Below are 18,494 nucleotides of genomic sequence, written 5' to 3'. Positions count from 1 at the left end.
AGTTCCGAGAGCTTCGTTCTGGGCGGGAGCGAATGAGTCAACGCCGCCAAGAGGTTCAGTTAACCTGTTTGCAAGTTTCTAGCGAAGTGAAATTACTATTTGAAGAGGTTCCCGGCCCGGCCCGGGACTCGGCACGGTGGACGAAACAAAGGATAGCTGTGTTTCTGGAAAAAACTAGAAAGGTTCAGGCCTCCAAAAGCAAGAAGAAAAAAACGAAACAACAACAACAGAAACAAACAAAAAACGGAAAAAGTAGTGGCGAAAGAGCCGAAAGCGCAAAATTTAAGGGTCACCAAAAAAATGGGAATCAAAGTAAGTAGTAATGCAATGTTTTCAAAAGTCAGAATTAAGGCAAAAAATTCGTGAATAAAACATGAAAATTTTTATTAAATACAGTATCTGAGCCAGATAGGATCCTAAGGCAACCAGGAAAAACGTGTGCCCCTATATACAAGTTTTTATGTATTTAAAAAAAACTTTCCAAGAACATTAAAGTACTTGAAATATTGAACATCTGAAAATTAGGTGTATTAAAACTAACAACATTGCTTTAAGTTTAAATATTTTGCTTGTACCAAAAACATAATTTTACCTTCCTGGCTTTAATGGAAGTCTACTTCTTTGCTTACTTTATTTCCAATTGCAAGAGTTGCCGTGCCTGATCATTTTTCCTGAGGAAGTGGCATTAACTTCAGCTTACTGATCTTGCCTTTATTTAGAATTCTTATATTTTGTTCATTGTGGATTTTTCATTAATTTTAATATCTTAAAAATATTGCATTAAAGTAGCATTCATCTTGAATGCTGGGTTTCTTGGCCCCCCTTAAATTTTGTCTCGTTCCCCCTAATCCTGGCCTTGGTAAGGAAGAGGAGAATGGAGGCCCATAGACTGCAGAATACAGGCCAGAGGGAACCTCCCCAGGCCTGTCCATCACCTGGTCCTGGCACTGTCCAGCTTCTAGAAAAGGTACCCTCCACATCATTCTAATAAGGAAATCTCCTCCTCAGGACCCTACTTAAAACCTTTCAATGGCCCATTCTTGCCCTAAAAGGAAAGAACACGAACTACTTCATGTGGTTTCCAACACATACCCTAACCCACTCTTAAGAGTATGACTTACTAGTTGGTATATTTCTTGATGCTTACCTCTGTTTTACTTCCACCTTCAAGATGTTTAGTCCTGGAAACATACCATGTTATGCTGCCTTCAGGCCTTGCACAGGCATTAATCCCACACTCCATTAATCCCACACTCCACTGTGTTACTACTGTAACATACCCTCTGATGATTTCCTATTTAAAAATCCTATTTCCACTTGAGCTGTTGAGTCAAGTGAAAAACCAAATTCACCCTTTCCTTCAAAGCCAGTTTCCCTCTTCTAAGCTCCTTGTTTGTTTTAATGGTACCAAGATTCTCCCAGACTTGAACTTTGGAATCATCTTTGACACTTCTCACTGATCACCTACATCTGTTTCATACATATCCAATCACTTGGCCCTAAAAGTTCTATCTTCATTAGGCCACAGATCTCTCCCTCTTTCTTTCTGTTCACAAACACTTTGGGGTAAGGAGTGTGGAAAAGTTTGTTTAAAAATAAGAAAGCACCATGCAAATTGAAAATAGACACACCTTTGGCAAACTTTTATAACCTTATGAATAACATCTCAGTGGAGAATCTGGGCTAATCTGAATTCTCTCTCAGACAGGAGTTACCAATACACGTTCTCCTTAGACTGTTGGCTGGAGAAATTTGCAAGTGCTGTTTTCTTTGACAAAGAATAACATATTAAGATGTATAATGTCATGGAAGAACAGAGTTAAAACATTTTCTTCTGTCATCAAATAGATCCTCCTTCACAATATGACAAATACTTCAGCATTGCTTTACTCTGTCTTCAGCATCAGAAATGCCCTTTCCACATACTTTCAAAATTCTCTACTCAAATCGTCTTTCCTTTGTTCTTCCATTTCACTTTCTTTACACACTCAGGCTATCTTGTATTAGAATTTAAATGCCCATGAAGGTGCCTCCTCTTCCCCATTGATTGTGAGCTCTTAGAGAAGAGGGACCTTGTTGTGAATATCCAGTTGGCAATTATGCTTTAAACAAGAACAGGCCACAGGCCAGAACAGAGAAATAGAACCTAGAAGGATACTCAAATAGGCCTGAAATTAGAAAATTAAAAAAAAAAAAAAAAAAGAATCTAGAAGAGTAGCTGAAATGTATTTTTTAATTAAACATACCACTTTTACAAGAATTTACAATTTTCATTTTGGTGAGGAATTCCTGAAGCCTCTTCATGGTGTGCATATACCTGCACACACTCTAACATAATCATAAACTTTCTGTAGTTCATCCATGGACCCAGAAAGTACCTTCCCAATGCTGAGAAGTGGTGAAAGCATCATGGCTTTAATCAGTTACAGTTACCCCTGGCAACAGTGGAATAATTCAGGGCTTTCATCCTTTGCAAAGCTAGCTGAGAAAGAGACATGTCTATCATATATGCCCAAGTCCACAAAGTTATCTTTGGCCTTGTCTTTTTTTTTTTTCCTTATGTTAACAGATCAATTTTAATTCTAGCACCTGAAGCTATACAAGGGTGTGCATTATAAACTTCATGGAACTGTTGTACACATTCAATAAAGTGACAACTGTGCAATACCACTTAGTATCTCAAAACCAGGTACATACTTTGGAATTGTTTAAACACAATCCACAGAATTAAAAACAAAATCAGAAGTCATCCACAGTTATACTAATTGCCAATTAAAAGTTTTATCACTTACTACTTGATATAATAGTCAATATCTAGTAGGGGATATTGGAAGTGATTTCAGATTCTCATACTGTTGTACTCTGTTGGGAAGGTTTCTTGAGTAGCTATGTGACTGGGCAAAGGTGGGTACAACTAGGACCAGAACAGCATGTAAGGTTCTACCACAGTTTCTGTAGTTTTCACTTTTTTTTCCTTTGTCAGTGAAAAGTGAACAGTAAGAATTAAATGCTTATCTTTACATATACACAAGGTATGCTGTGAAAGCATATTTGCTAAAAATATGGAACGTTTCACGAATTTGCGTGTCATCCTTGTGCAGGGGCCATGCTAATCTTCTCTGTATCGCTCCAATTTTAGTATATGTGCTGCCAAAGCGAGCACTGGCCTTGCCTTTTTTCCCCCCCTAAATTAAAAAAAGTCTCAGCTATAGGCATCAAGTGGTAGCAACCAGGGTTGGCAATGCTTTCTCACAGATAGGAAGCTTTGGAAAATTTCAGTGCTGTAGAAGAACATTTTTTAGATATTTTAATCAAGTTTTCACTTTGCTTTTAAATCAGTTTTTCCTCAAGCCTCATAACTATTGGAAAATTACAGCACTTATTACTTAAACTGATTACTATCATGTTTTACATTGATTCAAAAGCAATTTTAACAATACTCCATAGTTACTATGGCTATTTTTTTGTTAATATTTTTTTGAATTTTTGAATTTTATTTTATTTATTTTTTTATACAGCAGGTTCTTATTAGTTATCCATTTTATACACATCAATGTATACATGTCAATCCCAATCTCCCAATTCATCCCACCACCACCACCATCCCCACCATTTTCCCCCTTTGGTGTGCATGTTTGTTCTCTACATCTCTGTCTATTTCTGCCCTGCAAACCAGTTCATCTGTACCATTTTTCTAGGTTCCACATACATGCGTTAATATATGATATATTTTTTTCTTTCTGACTTACTTCACTCTGTATGACAGTCTCTAGATCCATCTACGTCTCTACAAATGACCCAATTTCGTTCCTTTTTGTGGCTGAGTAATATTCCATTGTATATACGTACCACACCTTCTTTATCCATTCATCTGTCGATGGGCATTTAGGTTGATTCCATGACCTGGCTATTGTAAATAGTGCTGCAATGAACATTGGGGTGCATGTGTCTTTTTGAATTTTGGTTTTCTCTTGGTATATGCCCAGTAGTGGGATTGCTGGTTTGTATGATAGTTCTATTTTTAGTTTTTTAAGGAACCTCCATACTGTTCTCCATAGTGGCTGTATCAATTTACATTCCTACCAACAGTGCAAGAGGGTTCCCTTTTCTCCACACCCACTCCAGCATTTGTTGTTTGTAGATTTTCTGATGATGCCCATTCTAACTGGTGTGAGGTGATACCTCATTGTAGTTTTGATTTGCATTTTGTTAAATTTTTTTAAAAAATCAACCTGACAGTTTTTATGCAATTCAAGATTGACAGTATGGTTCATAAAGAGATTTTTAAGATACCTAACTGTTCAGGCTAAAATGTTGACATTTATCTTTCAGTGTTCATCTTTTTACAGCTTTAGATAAATAGCTTCTATAAATTGGTAGATGTGTTAGAGCTTAGTAAATCACAGTAGTATTTCTTTATAAGATTTCTTTAACTCAAGATTGTCTGTTGGCACCTTAACGTCAGTGTTCACGTTTAAGAAACAGAACTTCATGACTGAGGATGGAGCGTCTCACTGAGGCCAGGGGTCAACTTCCAACTGAAATGGAAGGGATTAAATCCCGAACCCATTGAGGATCCAGTCCCTCTCACACTCAGTGTCTGTGCAGCTGCCTGCTCTTTTGGTGACTTCCTGCTACTGTGGAGCCCAGCAGAGAGAAATGGAGAGAAACCAACAGTCTGGCATCGGGTCCATTCAGGTGCTAGAACAATCTTTGAGGAACATGGTAGAGAAGGGGTCGTAGGTCCTACTAGTAGCTGTCAATGCCTAAGAAGAAAAGTGTAACCACAGAATTCTGGGCTATACATTGCATACTATTAATAATATACCTGCTTATAAATCACAAAGTGTGGTTGACCTTGCAGCACTGTACCACAAGGAACATGGCTGGTGTCAGGGAGGCAAGAGATAAATTAACTCAGTTTTAAAACCTGAATAATCAACTATACTCCAACATAAAAAAAAATAAAAATTTAAAAAAAATACATAAGAGTTCAGGGGGAAAAAAAAAACCTAAATAAAGACTCATTTTTTAAAATGTCAATGGGCAATACAGAGCACTATACCCCACTTAATTGCATGGAAGAAATTGCTACTCCAAAACAGAAGAATGATGTGATGGTTTGTTCAATGATTTATTCAATTTTAAAAACTTCTTAATTTGCTTTTAAAAATTAAGGGAAAAGAAGAAAACAAGGCAGCCAAAAAGCCTACAAGCCATGAAGAGGCTAACGTCATTAATATGACACAACTAGGAGTTCTCAAATGCCTTTACGACCAACATTATTTTGTATCATAGCTTGGCCATTATTAGCTTTTAGGGCCGTGAAGCTGGGCCTTAAAGCCAAGACCTGTTAGTACCAGCCTATTGAATTCTCTCTCCTATCTACTCATGGTTTCCAACATGAATTTCTTATTCTTTGTTAGTTACATATTTATAAAGAAGAGTGCTTTACTCATATTTGGCTTTGGACAAGATAAAAACCTTTATTTACAAACATTCTATTTCTTTAAAAATATATATACAGAGTAAAGGATTTGGATAAAATAAGTTAAATCACAGGAAGCAAAGCCAACTTCTGTTAAAATCAAGGAGAAATTGGTGACAGCCAGAGAATCAGAACCAGTTATAACAGTTACAAGAGGCTCAAAGCAAATAGACTGAGGGACAACAAACCACATCAAATTTCCCTTGAACCCTCTACCCAGTGGTTTTGTTCCACAAGTTAATAGCCAGCTCAGAAATTTGAAGTTATGTAGAGTCTTATTTCTACCCACCTCATATGATGGTGAAGTCATTTACTTAATAAATACAATATCAGAGAAAGGGATTGGCTCCATTCAGAGAATGCAGTAGGAAAACTACTTGCTCAAAGTGGCTGAGAACTCCTTGAGGAATAAAATCATCTAACCTGGGAAATGTTGTTGAAATCCAGGCACACTTTCTTGTAAGCTGTTACCTCAACTCAAAACGAAATTGAATTCCTTTCTGTTTGCCTGGCGAGTCCCTGGGATCCTTGATAGGTAGGTAGGCAGCCTGCACAAAGGGCTGCTTTCAGTTCAGAGGTCCATGCTTTCCCATTGTGCATCAACACATCTGAGAAGTGCATGAACTGTTGACAGGTGGTGTTAGGAATGTAGCAAGAGAGAAGAGAAATGGCTACCAATGATAGCACCTATGACCATTGCTGCTAGGAAGTCCTGATAGCTGTAGGATCTTGGCTGAAAATGCTAAATTAGGAGTGGCTTTTGAAATCTTTGGGCACCCAAGTCCATTAGTTTCTCCCTTTACAAGAGAAAGGTTGACACAGTTGGTATCTATTTGGGGGATAAAAGGTGAGTTGGTGTGAAAGGAGTTCTTATGGGGAAGACTGTCCCCAGGTGAAGCTTGAAGACTTGGCACTCTTTCCTCCCACCAGGCGTTTGGTGCTTCTTGATCCCGTGGGGGTCCCAGAGACCCCAGGGACACTGTGGCATTCCTTGGGGGACTGGGCCTGCTGGGCTTCTTTCAGTTCCCTGGAATTAAAGAGGAAAACTGTACGTTACTTGGTCCTAAATTAGAGATAATATTTATGATCAAAACTGATATAGATGTGGCATGAACATACATAAACTACCAAATGTAAAATAGATAGCTAGTGGGAAGCAGCCACATAGCACAGGGAGATCAGCTCGGTGCTTTGTGACTACCTAGAGGAGTGGGATAGGGAGGATGGGAGGGAGATGCAAGAGGGAGGAGATACGGGGATATAGGTATATGTATAGCTGATTCACTTTGTTATAAAGCAGAAACTAACACACCATTGTAAAGCAATTATACTCCAATAAAGATGTTTAAAAAATTAAATTAAAAATTTTCTAGGGCTTCCCTGGTGGCGCAGTGGTTGAGAATCTGCCTGGCAATGCAGGGGACACAGGTTCGAGCCCTGGTCTGGGAAGATCCCACATGCCACGGAGCAACTGGGCCCGTGAGCCACAATTACTGAGCCTGCGCGTCTGGAGCCTGTGCTCCGCAACAAGAGAGGCCGCGATGGTGAGAGGCCCGCGCACCGCGATGAAGAGTGGTCCCCACTTGCCACAACTAGAGAAAGCCCTCGCACAGAAACGAAGACTCAACACAGTCATAAATAAATAAATAAAATAAATAAATAAATAAATTAAAAAAAAAAATAGGTATTTCTTTAAAAAAAAAAAAAATTTTCTATAAAGTGAAAAAAAAAACTGATATAGATTTTTCTTTTTATTTTAGTATTTATAGAAACAAGCCTGAACTATACACGGAATAGAAAATTAGCTCCTGTGATTATCTTAAAAAATGGCTAGCACACACGTGCCTCAACACACAGCAGGCTCGGCTTACTGAATTCTACTGATTGGGGCATAAATGGTCTTTAAAATTAAAGAAAAAAAAGAGAACAACTCTAGAGGCTATATATGAAAGCTCCAGGGGTCTGCGAAGCACAGCCCATGGGTCAAATCTGGCCTGCCACCTGTTTCTGTAAATAAAGTCTTACTGGAACTCAGCCATTCCCATTCATTTGTATATGGTCTATGGCCACTTTCACATCACTCCAGTAGAGTTGAGTCGTTGCAGCTAAGATCATATGGCCCACAAAGGGTGAAATACTATCTCGTTCTTACAGAAAAGTATGCCAACCCCTGGTCTAGACAATTTCAAAAAGCAAAAAAATATTGAGTTGCTTATTAGGAAGGATTACCTGACTAAAGGCTCAGTTAGAGCTTCCACAACTCATTGCCAAGAAATCATTTGGGGGACTTTTCAAACTAATCATTTTAAGATGGGTTGTGCATCCAAAAGAAATTGGACCTCTAAGTTTATTCTAGACAAGGACAATTTTTCATCTGCTTTTATGTTTTCAACAGTTCACAGTATGTAATAATTACTTTAAAATGCCTTCAGAACCGTGCTCAAACATCACTTCCTCACCTTTATAATACCAAGCCCACCCTATCTAATTAATTAATTTGTTAAATGAAGGAATAGATTAATAAATAAATGCATGCATGAATACAAGCTTACATGCATAAGTAATAGGACTGCTTTCTTTGGCTTGGAAAAATACCTCTTTCTCTAAACATTTGCCAAGACAGAATATCTGCCTGCCCCCAAAATTTAATGGATTTCTAATAGATATCTTCCCTCTTTAACTATGGTTATCTTATATTAGGTGATCATCCACCAGTTACTTTAAAACTCTTGCCACTCAGAATCCTGCTAATTTTTCTTTACCAGTTGTATTTCCTTGTATTCATTTGCATTGACTGGAATTTTCTCTCTCAAGCCATCTAGTCACGGAGCATCCAGCCCCTTGTTACAAAGGGCCCCATGCTACTAGCCTTCTTGTGGGCAGGGGTCCCTGTGTCATACTGTTGGATTCCACTCGAATTCATAGAGAAGACACATCAGACCAGTCATGTCACTGTGAGTAGTACATAAATAGATTCTTTCTCAACTCCAGCATCCAAAATCTACCTTTCCAGTGTGGCTGTCTTGAACTTTTCCAAGTTCAACTGCTGCTGAAGCTCTTCTGTTTTCCCCAGGGAGGGACAGAGAACTCGACTTTTGGCCAGAGCTGCTGCAGAAGGTCTCTCTGCTGGATTGGGGTGGATCATGTTCTGACGAGGTAGGACCAAAAAGAAGGAAATAGAACTTCACTGTTGGGAAAAATCTCCCCACCCAAGCCAACTCCAACCCAGCTTCTGCTGGTGGATTTTGTGAAACTCGCTTCTCCTTTGTGCAAAGGAAAGAAATAAATGAAAACTTAGCTCCACCTGGGACAGGAATATCATCCTTATCTGGTAGCATCAGTCATCCATACCTTTGAGTTGTCCTTAAGTATCATACTTTAGAGCTGGATGAATGATGAACCAGCTTAATTGCCTTAATTTTAAACAGGAAGAAACTGAGGTCCTGAGACAAAAAGTGGCTTGTCTAAGTTATTGACAGGACCAAGACTAAAACTCGGGTTACCCAACTCCTAGTTCAGCTCACTTTCTACCATAACGTGCTCATTTTTCACTTAAAATTAATTAAGGATATCCCACCATGACAGTATTCCTACAGCATTTATCTTCAGATAGAGGATGTGTATAGCCTATAATGACTGGAATACAGTAGAAAATACCTAATATACGGAAATTAGTAGTGTCGAATAATGAAGAAAACACTGACCCTTCCATTTGGGGAGCAACGTTCAGAGCCAGCTCCACCACTTATTATGTAGCCTTGAGCAAGTCACGTACCTTTGCTGAAACTCAGTCTCCCTTTCCTATATTTAGGATAGCGATATTCACCTTCTGGACTATTGTGAGAATTAAATGAATTAACATATGCATATTACCTAGCACAGGGACAGCATTGAGGTACTCAGAATCAACTAAATCTAAGATCAATTTACACATAGAAATAGGTGATTAGACTATGAACAGAAGACCACTGTGAGGAAAGGTTTGCCTTCTTTCAGGAAAGCAGAAGTGAGGAAGGACAAGTTTGGAACTAAATTTGAAGTGTTCAGGTAAACTGTGAAACTCAAATTTAATCTCCAAGAGAGTAGATATTTCTAAGGCTATTTTAGGGATTCTAACCAATCCTGTTCCTTAAGCCATGAAGTAAGTCTTACATACACATTGCTTTTCTAGTATAATTCTAGCTTCTTGACAGTGTAGGTATTTTTGTACCTCTCTTTGTTTCAACATAATACCTTCCTTTCCTTGTCCCTTCACATACTCAGGTATCATTAAGGACAAGGAACACACAGATTCCTAAATTAACATTATGCCTTTCTTCTGCTCAAATAACTGGGGGGATTGTCAGTTATCCATCAATAAAGTAACTTATGTTTCCTCTATACACACAAAATTCAATTTTTTGAGTAATATCACTGTTACCATTGACTGTAGTTAAAATCCTGAAATAGGAGCCTAAGAGCAGGTTTGATTTTGGAGTTAATCAATTATCGAAAGTGAAATACAAGTCAAGGAACTGCTCTGAGTCTTGGTTTCCTCATCTGCCCACCTCACAGGGTTATTGCGAAGGGTAAATGAAAAATACAATAGGATTTTTAAACTATAACAAAAGGTTTTCATGATATGCTCTAAGTTTCCTAGAGAACCTTTCAGTCTGTCCTGTTTTTTCTGGGCTTCCTCGTCATGCTTCCTTTCCCTTCTGTCAATGGCACCACCATTTCCCTTTTCCCACCTATTTGCCATTACATTTTTTCAAAAAAACAGACATTTCTATCCTCTCTTCATTTCATTAGAGACACCACCTTGAGTAGTTGGTGAAATTCTTTGGAGAGCTCCTGAGGCATGTCTGGAAGGTTCCCCTCTCGGATGTGATGCCACGCAGCACCATTGGTAGGTAATGACTCTGCTCCCGCAGCCAGTGCAACGGTCAATCCCAAGGCAAATATGTCTGCTTTAGGAAGGTGCTGATAATTCTTCAAAACAGAAGACACGAAGGCCAGTTAGTTCGCCAAGTGAAATGAGTCTAGACTAAAACACAACTGGTAAGAGAGATTCATTTGAATGCACATGAACTTAAACAGACGCAGTGGGCAAGGTTATATCTGCTGTGGTTAGTGGTCTATCTCTAGGGAAGACAGGACAGAGCACAAATCCACTTGATTAACACTGCCCTGCCCCAAAGAGTCTGAGGCAGAATCTCAGTGCCATTTTGCTCTCTCAGGCTCATAGAGGCTTGAAGCATAGATTGGCTGATCACAGATAGGAAAGACTCCTCTTTTTCCCCCCGATTATTATCCTGTAGAAAGTTATATCCTTCCTAGGCCAGACCCACAGACATCTTAGAAGGTGAGCAATAACTGAAGGTCATTCCAATGACCAAAGCTGGAGGTGCTATCAAAAGGATAGTAGCATGATGAAGATGGGTTCGACCAATAACGGCTTCCTTCCTACTAGGAAATCCGTAAATTTAAGAATTCTAAGAAGTATTAGAAACAGTAAAGGACCTTCATGAAAAACAGTAAAAGTTTTGCTTAATCCATGTTTGAGCCAGCTTTCCCCACGCTTTTTTTTTGCAAAAGTTTCTCTCCTATCTTTGGTTTCCATTCTGGATAGAAAAAGGATAATATAAATTTAAATTATAAATATATACTTTTCATTTCTTGCACTGTCAACGTTCATTTGAGACTCAAAATGTTCAATGGATTATAAAATACCCTCCGTTTCCCTAATCTATACCTCTTGCAAAATCTCATTAGCCAGGAAGCGACTATCTCCCTCTTCCACTTTGGGCTTGCTTATTGATGTCACATGACCCAAGTCACCTAAAAAAAGAAAAAAAGAAGTAGAGTTTTTAAAAGCATGTCTTTCTTAAAACTGGAATAAACGGAGTAGAGTCGTCAGCATAAATTTTATAGGATAATATTATACCAATCAGGTTACAAGACAGACTCACCAATTTTATACATCACGTTGGCAGAGAGAAACCAATCAGCTTCATTTTCAATCTCTTCTGGGACTACTGGAGAGTCACTTTGCATCTTATGACATATGAAGATGTTACCTGAAAAAATACAGAATTGTCATTAAGTAATGAATCCTAAGCTTTTTCACCCAAGATTCTTTTCTGTAAATAACATTTCAGTCACCCTCCTTTTCTGTGTGCGTGTAACAAGACTACCAAGGTTTCCTTTCTTCCATGGAATCTCTCACACTACTTCTGAACAGCTGAGTGACTGATAATACCTATTTCAGTGAAACTTAAACCTCAAACATGCTCCATCCTCTGAAGAGGCTGGTGGCCTCAAAACAAAGAAATAATCAAAACCACAAAATAGTAACAACATTTCCTCGCATTTCACATTAATGAGTGCCTAAACCATTCATTTCTGCTCACTTCGATCAGGGCTGAGTTAGAAAGAGTAGAGCACTAGCTGTAAAAAGTCAGGATGCAGCCAATATGCTGTCACTTACCTATGCGGTAAATTAAACACTTATTTTCATACTTTTGCTTCACTATCTGGGAGTCTTTACTCTCTGTCCTCTAGGCCCAGGGGGGAAATGGTTAAAGCTCTTTAACTGAAATTTGGGCAGGGGAGGGGGAAAGGGGAACTGATGAAAGGGATTCTTTCAGCAAACAGCATCTTTGACACCTGATAGGCACGCAGGCACAGATTCTGACAACAGTGGGGAAAGAACTCAATACGGCCAGAGGAACAGAGGAGAGCTGTACTGACTAGGTTTGATGTCCAGGTGCACCATGCCAGAGCTGTGGATGTACTTAAGCCCAAGGGAAATCTGTAGAAGGATGTCTTTGAGTTTGCACTCTTGGAAATGATTGCCAGACTTTGCGTTTTCAGATATAGCAGCTTGCAAGCTCCCACCTGGGAAAGAAAAACAGAGAGTAGCCCCGCAAAATGAGAGAAAAGGTATGAATCTTATAAATGAAAGCATAGTACGTATTCAATAAATTCCTCATGAGTGAACGCAGTCCAGCAAGTATAAATTGCTTCAGTGTCAGTTTGAAACATGATATCTGCTCCCTGTCTATACCATAGACATATTGGAAAGAGGAATTAAGGGCCTTTAAAGAGGAAAAGAAAATGCCATATCCTAGGTATCCAAGATGTGGCCCTATTGCTTTGAGTAAGCCCCAACTAACATTTTAAAAGTTTTACCTAGCTATTAACCAGAAGGCCAATCAGGCCTAGTCATGTAGCTACTATGGTGTTGATGAATAATTCCATGTTGGTATCAAGCTAGAAATTATAGGCCATTAGTAATTTTAATGTAATTGACTTCAAGTTTCATTCCATTAAAATATATATCATGAAATAAGAACATGTAATGATTGCTGACCCAAGGAAAATATAAAACCTCCATATACACCTAAACCCTATTTGAGCCACCGTGTTTGTATATCAACTATTTATCATTGTTATCAATAAAAAGATAAGGCCCCGGCTCACCTGACTACCTGATCTTAGATGCCCCTGTCCTAAGGTATTAGAATGCTTCTGAACCCTTTGTTTCATTAATTAGCATTTGTTGGCAGCCTCTTCAGTCAAATTAGAGACTCCTGGGACCCCCTGTCAGTTAGAAAGCCCACAGCTCCACCCTCCAAGTGTGTATCAGAACAGGAGGATCTGAGATGGTAACTGTACTTTTAAGGAAATTGATATTTTAAAGTATCCTACGTAAAACTGAATTTAAAGCTTGAGCTGCCATGTTAAAATAAGTTCAGAAAGGAGAATTCAGCCCCTTTCAGAAACACAAAAAGGGCTAAAGTAAAGGTTATTTTTTTTTTCCCCTGGGAGTCTTCTTAGGAAAGAACTTATGGACTGTCAAAGACATTAATTAAAAAGGAAGAATAAGTAAAGAAAGAGTGCGTGTGCTTGTTAAAAATGCAGTCACCTCAATACTAAGTTTGCGGAAAAGGTTATGAGCTGCGACAAAGCCCCCGGGTCCCCACTAGCCCGAGTGTTCCTTTAGGACAGGGCCCACAGCTCATTCATCTTCACTGTGCCAAGGTCTGGCACGTAATAAGTATTTTCTGAACGGAATGTCTATTCTGGCAACAGAGGGAAAAGAAAGGCTGAGTCAAGGACCCTATGAAAGGTAAGGAAAGAAAGAAGCATCCTAGGTTACTTAGGATCCACTTAATATGTCCCTTTAAGATTATAAGCAGAGGTATTTCTAATCCCCTGAAGAGCTACAGATATGTAGTAAGGGTAACTAGACCAGTACTAGCAGCACTTGTAGTTACTTAGAATCTCTATAGGTAATATTAAAGATAGCCAAGAGGTAATTAGAAGAGTAGAAGTTACTGGAAAGTACTCATTTGTACGACTGTATTAGAATATCCTTATTTTGCTAGAGCTAAAGATGATTGTCCACACAATCTTATAGAAGAACATAGTTAACTGTTCTTTACTAAATAGTACTAACAAGGAAGTATGTATTTATAGACATAGCAATACTGAATGAACTGTAAACTTAATCCCTCCTAATCTCACCCAGCTGCACTGGAGCCTTAGCTCTGTAACCCAAGGTACCCCCACTGGAGCTGGCTCCTGCCAGCACGGTGCCCTAGGAGGAAACAAGCCAGCTCCTGGCAGCTCTTTTCAAACCACCTTTGTGAGATGAGTTGCTGAATTCCTTCCTTTAGATAAAATAAAGATACTCGTCCTACTTGGCCGGAAAAAAAAAAAACTTAAGAAAAAAATATCCACGTTTTCCTGTCTGCTCGCAAGGCCTAACAGATACCGAAACAAATAAATAGCAAATGCCTTCCAACAATGAAATGCAAAAAGCAGAGCAACAATTCAACAGGATATTGTGTTCATATGTTTGTATTCTCACAGTCTTGATTTTGTGTTGCTACCAACAGCACAAAGTATATTTTTCTGCTGGTAAAGTTGTTCCTTATTTGGTGGAAAAATATAACCAGTATTCATGGTGTTCCACAGAAGACACAGACTTCTGGATGTCACATCACTTGAGCAAGTATGAGAACCACCGTTCTAGGGGAACATGCCCTGTAAAACTTCTGTGACAGAGACGTCAATAGAAAATACTGCCTTTAGGGAGAGTTTAATCATCCAGTCCTGAATCGGTTAGAATACTGGTTGTTGCAGAATCAGCCTGCTACCGGAAAACCTTTAGATTTCTGAGGCTGGCCCAGGGGTGGCTTGTAGGGGATCTTGGCTAGGGTGGCAGAGAAGGAGGGAACTTTTGATTAGTTCAGGGTTCAGGAGGGACAGGAGGGGAAATCAGATGACTGTTAGCCTCTAATAGTTAAAATCTAAGTTATCAAAATCATCTAACTTATAATCAGAGTTAAAGCCATAACAGTACATGTTCCAGCCGGGCTGCTATGAGAGGCTAAGGGTGAGGGGTAAGGGTGGGCATGGGGAAACAGGGCATAAGGATGAAGATGTGAGAAAGAGGGAGAGGATGCAGTGGGGAGGGAGTGGAAGGAATGAGGCACTGGCTACTCTGCTACTTTACACATACTTTGGGCTTATTATCCTTTCCTTAGAGCCATCAGGCAAAGTCTCAACGTGGATTATCCTTAACTACAAACAAGGTATAAGGGCATGCTTTATTTTCCGTGATCAGTTCACATTTGAAAGGTTCAATGTATGTGAATTACATTTCGCTAAATCACAGTCCCATTTTAATTGGCAGGTGTTGAGTGAAGTTAGTGAACTTCCATGATGAACAAACAATGATTCCCCGTAATCTATCCCATCTAGTCAGACCCACTGCCTGGCTTTCACGGCCCACTGCAGTCTTCCCACCCTTTACCTTGCTGATCTTATTTCCTCCTGTAGGGTCACCTCAGGCCTGTTCGTCTCCTTACCGTCTGCTAGGCCAGCCCCGTTCCCAGCCCCGGTGCTCCTAGCCGGCCTGCTGTTCCCCTAACTGGGTGGTCTTCCCTCTCCTTGCCTAAACTCTAGTAATCCTTCTGCAAGGTCTCATTCAAGTCTTACCTCCTTTATGAGATTTTCTCCGGATATGCTAATGACAAGTATTATCAAGTTCTTACTATGTATTGGGACTTGATATTGTGCTAGCATTTGACATATATTGTTGCCAATTTGCAAACTACTCCCTTAAATAAATATTACTGTCTCTTCACTCAGTGAGATTAAATGACATCCCAGTGATCCTACAACTACTATGTGACAGAGCTGGATTTTGAACCCAGGTCTGCCTGACTTTAAAGCCCAGGCGCATCCCACCACACTGCCTCTTGCTCACATTCATCCTCTCTGAACGCTTTGTATCCACAGTTGTACCAGATGGCTTTGCATCAGATTGTCTCTTTTGTATTCATTTTAACAGAGCAGATGGAATGAAGCTCCTTGAAGATAAGGACTTACTTACCTTATCTCACTCTACAGTATTTCTCACCCTAGAGCTTAATACAGTGTCGAGCCTATAGAAGGTATTCAAATGTTGAAAAGAATTAGAAGATGATTTGTAATAGATCACTTCATCTTATTCTTTTTGAAAATTTGAAACTTCTACATTGCCCCAGTTAAAATTTACATTGCCCGCAGGTTAAAATTAGTTGTGTTTTGCTTTATTAATTTTTTAATTTGATATTCTCTTTGTTAGTAGCTAAATGTCATGGTAATAAAATCAATCTTCTTTATAGAGAGAGGGAAGAGAGAAAAAGAATAGGGAATCTCAGGTTATGATAAGAGGAAATTAAGAAGAGAAGATGAAAAGAAAGTCTCAACATCTCAATCACAAGTATAAGGAAAGGGTCCATTTTTTAATCCCAAAGAAACTATTAGAAAAAGGGATTTGGGGTGAGCTTATTAAGGGAAAAAACTCATGAAGTTCACAGGTAAGGCTATGAGAAAATCAGGCTAGAAGGAAACAATAAGGGAAATGCCAAATCATTATTTTATAGGATATGTCTTCTATATCATTATCTATGTTTTTTAGCAACTCGTAATGTTATTTACTTACCTACTTGTAAAATCAATCATGTATATGGTGATGAAGCTTTATCACTGATCACTGTTCTCAAAAGCCAGGCTGGACATACATACTCAGGGCTATCCAGTGGCCATTAAACTCACCCAAAGACACACTGTACTATTAAAGAAGCTCAGGGTGGGTGTATATGTTGGGGGGGATGCCGTTATCCAATATTACTGTGGCTAAAATATGGATGCATCCTAAAATGATGGCAAGCTTCTATTCAACTGGCAGCACTTTTCTACTTTACCACTGACCATTTTGATGAAAATGTATTTCCGAGAATAACAATACACAACTACTGTTATGTCACCCCTTAACCATAGATTAGAAATATTAATCATGGATTAGAAATATGTTAATCCAAAGGACCACTCTTTATAATTTAAGTAGCCCAGAAAAAAAAAAAGGTTTTACTGGTTACGGTGTATATATGGTCCTGAAGGACCTAGGAGAATATCTGAAGTCACTAAGTTTCAGTCCCAGCACCCCACCCCATGCCCTTACTCTTGTGAGAATACTTAAAGCTCAAAGGTAAGAAGCAGCAAGAAACATGAACAATCCCCAAACACAGGAATCCACTTCAAAATTAATCAAAAGTTGGCTGTATAAGTTTACCACCCCTTCCCCAAAATCGTAAGGACTATGGCTTACATCTTTTAGAATACCTAGTAAATGGTAAAAGGATGATTTACCATTCAAACCACCAGGGTGAAAGTTTTCTCTTTAAGTATTAATTAAAGTGTGAAGAATGTGATGATAGCTTCTGTGTATTAGCTGTGCATCAGCTTTGAAAGAAATACATAACAGCATAAGCCTGAAATTCCTTTCCAGCTCAACTCATTTTCTCCAGCTCTCTGCCTCCAAATAGAACAGTAGTACAGACTTCTAGGTATGACTCTAATATACCTGCCATAAACTACAAGAAGGAGGCAAAGATTTTTTTCTGAAGCCTTAAAAGTTCATCTCCCTCTCCACAGATATTAGACCATGTACTTACCATTGCAGTATTCATTCTGAATGATCATGTGGTCATCTTCTGCCCATGCAGAGTAGTAACGTACCACATGGGGGTGATGCCCGAGCACCGCATGAGCATAAACTTCATGCATAGCCAAATTCCTATGAGATGGAAAAGCACTGAGAAAACTGAATCAAGATAATAGACATACAAAGGTTTTTAAAAGACAAGCTATGAGGCATTATTAACAATGCACATTTAATGTTTGTAACGCCTCAGTATGATATAGTGGCAAGGATTAAGGCTTTAGAAAGTTAAGTGACTGACCCAAAGTCAAGCTGGTGATAGTAGATCTAAGACCAGAACCTTGGTTGTCCTGGACCAAAGTCCATGGTTTTCTGACTGAACATGACATATGTAGAGAGGAATCTTAGGTGGTTATTACCTCAGCAGCAGACCTGCTTTCTTTTTTTTTTTAAATAAATAAATTTATTTATGGCTGTGTTGGGTCTTCATTGCTGTGCACGGGCTTTCTTTAGTTGTGGTAAGCGGGGGCTACTCTTCGTTGCAGTGCGCGGGCTTCTCATTGTCGTGGCTTATCTTGTTGCAGAGCACAGGCTCTAGGTGCGCAGGCTTCAGTAGTTGTGGCACGTGGGCTCAGTAGTTATGGCTTGTGGGCTCTAGAGCTCAGGCTCAGTAGTTGTGGTGCACGGGCTTAGTTGCTCCGTGGCATGTGGGATCTTCCCAGGCCAGGGCTTGAACCCGTGTCCCTGCATTGGCAGGCAGATTCTTAACCACTGCGCCACCAGGGAAGCCCAGACTGGCTTTGATTCTTATTTACACTGTATCACAATCTGAAAACCCTGACGGGCTTAAGAAGAAATGGACTTGATTGTGGATATTGTGATGGGCCCTCTACCTTCCCTATGAAGGCTAAACAATCATTATAGTCAATATTAAACTCAGCCAGTATGATGTAGTCACAGGGACAGTCTTGGGGGCAGATATTCATTATGCAATAGGAAATCCAACACAAAAGAAGCAAAATATAG

At 39.3% G+C, this 18,494-nt stretch overlaps 1 protein-coding gene across 1 annotated transcript in view; it reads right to left on the bottom strand.

Moving 5' to 3' along the window:
• Window positions 1-308: 308 nt before the first annotated feature.
• Window positions 309-18,494, bottom strand: part of WEE2 (WEE2 oocyte meiosis inhibiting kinase) — a 38,248-nt gene continuing 20,062 nt past the window's right edge. The window contains exons 6-12 of the mRNA XM_082473015.1: window positions 17,482-17,603; window positions 12,221-12,367; window positions 11,440-11,547; window positions 11,223-11,308; window positions 10,289-10,459; window positions 8,494-8,636; window positions 309-6,515 (exon numbers count right to left, since the gene is read on the bottom strand). Coding sequence (XP_082329141.1) covers window positions 6,359-6,515; window positions 8,494-8,636; window positions 10,289-10,459; window positions 11,223-11,308; window positions 11,440-11,547; window positions 12,221-12,367; window positions 17,482-17,603 — 934 coding nt within the window. The 3' untranslated portion in view covers window positions 309-6,358. The remainder of the gene's footprint in view (window positions 6,516-8,493; window positions 8,637-10,288; window positions 10,460-11,222; window positions 11,309-11,439; window positions 11,548-12,220; window positions 12,368-17,481; window positions 17,604-18,494) is intronic.

Source organism: Balaenoptera physalus, assembly GCF_965194825.1.
Source record: "Balaenoptera physalus genome assembly, chromosome: 8".
Taxonomy (NCBI): domain Eukaryota; kingdom Metazoa; phylum Chordata; class Mammalia; order Artiodactyla; family Balaenopteridae; genus Balaenoptera; species Balaenoptera physalus.
This window is presented reverse-complemented; position numbering and strand designations above follow the sequence as displayed.